Source organism: Marmota flaviventris, chromosome 10 (genome assembly GCF_047511675.1).
Source record: "Marmota flaviventris isolate mMarFla1 chromosome 10, mMarFla1.hap1, whole genome shotgun sequence".
NCBI lineage: Eukaryota > Metazoa > Chordata > Mammalia > Rodentia > Sciuridae > Marmota > Marmota flaviventris.
The window spans coordinates 121,037,377-121,042,886 of NC_092507.1; the positions used below are offsets into that span (position 1 = coordinate 121,037,377).

At 48.9% G+C, this 5,510-nt stretch overlaps 1 protein-coding gene across 1 annotated transcript; it reads left to right on the forward strand.

The window, feature by feature from the left end:
- Positions 1–4,894: 4,894 nt before the first annotated feature.
- Positions 4,895–5,131, forward strand: LOC139707495 (small proline-rich protein 2E-like). Its single transcript, XM_071618811.1, has one exon. The coding sequence runs from the start codon at positions 4,895–4,897 to the stop codon at positions 5,090–5,092; it is 198 nt and encodes a 65-aa protein (XP_071474912.1). The 3' UTR covers positions 5,093–5,131.
- The last annotated feature ends 379 nt before the right edge of the window (positions 5,132–5,510 follow it).

Sequence of the window (5,510 nt, forward strand, 5' to 3'; positions counted from 1 at the left end):
TTTATCATGAACAAATGATAAATATTTGAAGAGGTACCTATTCTTAATTTAATTTAGACATTACATGATGTATTCATTTATTGAAACATCACATTGGTATTCCATAAATGTACGACTTTTATATGTCAGTTTAAAATGATAATATTTAAAGTGATAATAGAAATCATAGTATAGTAAATATATAAACCCGTAGCAGAGTTATTTATCATCATTGTCATACTGAATATGAGTGTATATACTAGAGTTTTTTACTTAAAATATTTCTTGCAGTCTAGGACTGGAGCTCACTGATAGAGCGCATGCCTGGCACGTGTGAGGCACTGGGTTCAATCCTTATAAAAATAAACAAATAAGTAAATAAAATAAAGGTGTCCATTTACAACTAAAAAAATGTTTAAATATTGTTTGCATTACTGGGTATGGAAGCAAAGGGTGTCCTATCTCTGAGCTACAACTTCAACCCACTCCTTGGCTGTTTCTGATAAGGACATTGCTCCATTCTGAGGCTGGCTCAAACTTGCAACCTCCTGCCTCAGCCTCCTGACTAGCTGGAATGGCAGGCATGTGCCACAACAACTTGGCTTACAGTCGATTTTATATCACTGGTAGGCTCTCCTGCATCAGCAGCACCACAAGTGTCTGAGTAATGCAAGGTACTATGAGGTTATAATGGCTATGACTTCACTAGACCATAGTAAATTCTCAGCTCTACTATAATATTATGGGATGTCTGCCACATATCTGGTCTATCAATAACTAAGTATCATTTGTTATATAGCATATGATTGTACATTAACAACAAAAATATGAGGTATCTAAGAATAAATGTCTTAAAAGATGTGCAAATGGAGAAAATTAGAACTCTTCAGTTAAAGTAGTTAAAGTAGTTTGCAATAAATGGAAAACCTTGCCACCTGTGTTGAAGATGTTCATGATCTCCAGGTCGTCCTCTGGATCTCTCTCAATTCCCATCAAACCACTAAAGGAAATTCACAGGAACATCACACATGGACTCCACGACTTATGTGAAATAGCAAAAGCCAATAATAGACCAGAGACACATGGGGAGGAGGAGCAAAGCTTGGGGACTTGCCTCACAAGCTCTCAAGCAAAACTACAAAGAAATTGCCCTTAAGACCGTGGTGAAGAAGAGTGGAACAGCCACAGGAAGGAACAATGAACTCACATACATGTGAACATCTGAATGTGTCGGAAGAGGATCACACCAAAGTGCCCTGAAAGCTAGCTCATTGAAAGGTGCCGTGGCAAGGCCTCACGGAATTTGGCTAGGTTTCTAAACAGTTTTGAAATATTTAAGAAACATAAGAATCAAAATAAGTACACATTTTCTTCAACTGTATTTGGTGTTACATTTGTCAGAAAGTTAAGGTGCTTTGAAATTGAATGTGTCAACTCTGTGACTTCAGGTTAAGTTGTCTAAGAAAGTTTAAAGTTGTTAAAAGGATCAGTCATTTCTCCAAAGTTCCTTGAAAAAATGTTAAAGTTTCTACACTTTAATTAAAATAATATAATACTAACTATTTGATGTATTAATCATAGTCCACAAAAGACAATGCTTTAATTTGTTAAGTTTAATAGATTAAATATGGATTCTATAAACCAAAGTCGCCTTCCACCCCCCTTTGTGATATGCAACCAACATTTCAAGACATAAAAACCGTCTGTGGCCATGAGGAGAAATGGACAACCAGAGACACAGGAGTGAGTGGACAGGTGGCCCGCGGGTCTAGAGATCAGCCCAGACCCTCTCAGGCACGGAACCCAGAGAGGAGGAGGAGGAGGAAGGAGGGAAGAGCTGACAGGAAAAGGAGAGGATGTCACCAAGGGCTGCACAGAAGGTGGCTTTAATCCTCAGAATCCATCAGCCTGTGGAGATCCCGCCCAGGACCACAGGGGACTGCACCCTCAACACCCTGCTCTCCCCACTCAGAGGCCTGTCTCCAGGCTCATCCATCACACCTCCCAGGGCTCCCTGCCACCCACTGAGAACCGGCTCTGCATGTCCGGCTTTGGCCCAGGACCTACAGGCCACCTAATAAACCACCCCTGGCTGTTTAGGGACAGAGAGCTCACAGCAGTGGGGAAGACAAGGCCTTGTGGACCACTCAGGAGACATTTCTAATGGCTGGGAAGATCCCAGACCCACAATCAGGTTATTCACCTTTCATGACCTTGACAGTCACCCAGGTGGGAGACAGACCCTCCCTCCTTTCACAAAACAGTGCTTTGCTGAGGAAACTGCCAGACTGTGGCTGGTCACCTCTCACCTTCACCGAGTTCCAGCATTTTTGCTCCAAGAGCTGAAACTCTTCAGAGCACGTTGTTATGTGAGGTCCCCCAGGCGACTAGTTCCCCAGAATATCTGCACATAGAGGACATCCTTCCCCCAGCCTTTTCCCAGCAGTCCTGGGACTACCTGAAAGACAGGTGTGTCTTACTTCCCCAAACTCTGAAACACAAAAACAGAGTCAATGACACCTAGGGCCACTCCTGGGTGGGGGACTGTGAACATTGAAGATTCCTGGGTGCAGGACCCCGACGCCCGTTCTCCTCAGGTCCATCTGTACCCACTCACAGGCTGGCATTGAGCACCTGGGTGTGCTGCCTGAGTGGGCACCACTCACCTGCTGGGCTCCTGAACCTCCACTGCAATGCGGACTCCCCTCCTGTGTCCCCACCCCACCAGCTCCATCACCAAGGTGAACAGCTCACCCTTGTGCTCCCTTTTCCACTGGAGAGGGCCCAGGTACCACGCCCCACATTTGGATAATGCTAAAAGTAACCCCAATCCTTTCTTATTGATCCCTAGTGAACAACTACCCCCCACTTCAGGAGTAGCCCAGGTGATGGGCCCCTCCCTCTGGGACACTTATCAAAGTCTTTCTTTCCAGCTGTTGGTGGCCCTGTGAGTGCCTCAGTTACGTTGACCTCCCACTCTCAGGACCTGGTCACCCAGCAGCTTGCTCAGGGGTCTGTGGGTAAATGATCTTAGCTTCCCTGACCCCACACATCAGGGCTGGAGACATTGTGTGTGACGTTTACTCTGCATAAAACGTGAGGGGAAGCCTCGGGTATGGAATATGAATGCATTAAGATCCATCCCTAAAATCCCTAGAAAAAGCCACAGCTACAGAAATCCAGCCCAGAAATTTCTTTTGTCTTGTGTCCTCATATCACCCCACCTCCAGGAAGCCCTCAGGTACGCGTGAGGAACATGGATCTGACCTCACGTCCTCCACCCTACCCATCACACACACACACAAAGATCCTTCCAGAAGGAATAGGAATACTGTTATCCACCAAAGAGCTGCAAAACCGGACTTTTCAGTGCAAAGAGGGAGTTGGGCAAGATTTTCAGGAACTGGGTGTAGCATCAGGACGACAGGAAATGGTGGGGAAACCCCTTTGGTTTCCTCCTTCCCAGGCTGAGCCCAGGATAAAAGGCCCTGCTCCAGGCTGCCCCACTGCCTCGTGGATCCCTGAGGACAGAGCAGCCGGGAGAGCCGCAGGTGAGTGGGAGCCGGCGCTGGGGGGAGAAAGCCTCACAGGACCATCAACAGGGTCCCGATGGGCGTGATGAGGAGGCAGGGTAGAGCCTGGGGTTGGGAGGGATGGAGAAGGGACAGGAAGATCGTCAGAGTCAGCAAGATGAACAGAGGCACAGGACAGAGAAGGAAATAAGGACCAAGGGGGTCAGGCAGCCAGCAGGGAGAGAGAGGAGGAGACACGTCCAAGGTCAGCTGTAGCCCACAGGCCTTGGCAAGCCTAAGTCAGCCCCAGGCCACTTGCCACCAGTGTGTATGACACCAAGGTTTCACTGGGACACGGCCCTCATGTGGGTTTAGGTACTTTCTGTCACTGCTTTTCTCCACAATGACAGACGGGAGGAATTCTTACAGACATTGGCCTGCCACGCCTGCATATCCCCTCTCTGGCCTTGACAATAAATGTTGGCTGGCCACTGTTCTAAACCTAAAGTGACCTTTGAGCTGGAGGAGGTTAAGGACGCAGTGGAAGAGGACAAAATGCCGGGCCACTCAGTGGACGTTGGTGAAGCTGAGGCGTGAACCCAGCTTGTCCATCACGTTGAGTGTTTCTCCTTCAGTGACTGAGCTTCGGGACCCAAGATAAAGCCTAATGAAACCCAGAGCTTAGGATGTGGGGTGCCCAACTGGGGCTCCCTACTGACGCAGGTGTGCTCCTGGATTCTAGTGCTCACTGCGGGCCACCCCACGGGAGGCTGGTTGTTCCTGAAGGAGCAGGATCAAGTGGCAAAGTGGTGGGGAGACACGGAAGGCCTGGGGGAGACACCAGAAGGCCTCTGAGTCAGGAGAAGAGACGACTTAGTGGAGAATAGGGGCCACGGCCACCCGAAAAGGGAAAAATATGACCCAGCCTCCCTCCAAGTTGGCTCTGCCTCCACAGATGGTTAAATGTCACCGTGTCCTGCTGTCCCCAGCCTTCTTCTCCTGAAGCCAACATTTCCAAAGACATTCTCCCTTTTATCTCAAGGCCCACCTTCCAGAACTTTCCACATTTCTTATTTCCCTGGTTCCTTGGAGTGTGAGAAATGTTCACTTAAAGAATAGCACACACTCCAGGCCCAATCTCCAGAGAGGGGGAGGCTGAGGAGACACTGGCCACCTGTGGGCAGAGCCACCAAACTCCCCGTGGTTGGGGGCTGTGGTCCAGGGAGGTCCCTGTAGGGGGACAGTCTTAGGAACAAGCTCAACGTCTCTCCATTGACACTTTAAAGGGGTGAGGGGAGAGGATGCTCCTCCCTTGTGATCACTTGGGGATCACTTCCTTCCCTAGGGCAGTCTCAGTCTAAAGTGCTTCTTCTTTCTTTCAGTTTACCTTCAACTTTGGAAAAATGTCCTATCAACAGCAGCAACAGTGCAAAGTCCCCTGCCAGCCTCCTCCCCAGGTCCCAGAACCCTGTCCTCCCAAGGTCCCAGAGCCCTGTCCTCCCAAAGTCCCTGAGCCTTGTCCTCCACCCTGCAGCCAGCAGAAGTGCCCCCCTGTCCAGTGCCCTCCATGCCAGCAGGACTATCCACCAAAGTGGAAGTAGCCTCAGGGGCCAGCCCTCTCTCACCTGGACATGCAGACACTGCCCACTGCCCACCTCCTCCAGCTTATTTCCAGACACTGCAAGGATCACCCTAGAAGAAGCTTCCAGTTCAGAACCGAGAAGAAAGTCAACTGGCTTCTCCTCCCCAAATCCATGCCTCCTTCCACCTCCTCTTCCAGGAGGCTGCAGGGATTAGACAGGAGGGTCACCTTCTCAGACCTTTGACCCGTGGTTCAAATATGCCATTATGTTCAGCTGTGACCTCCTCCACCACCCAGCCTCCTGCTGATCATGTGGATCACTGTAAGAACTCAGAACTTGCTCCTCTCTCTACCTCCTCGGGATGCAACAACTTCATCAAGGTTTCCTGGAGCAAGCACGACTTAAAAATGAACACAAGAAACTGTTTAAATCAATG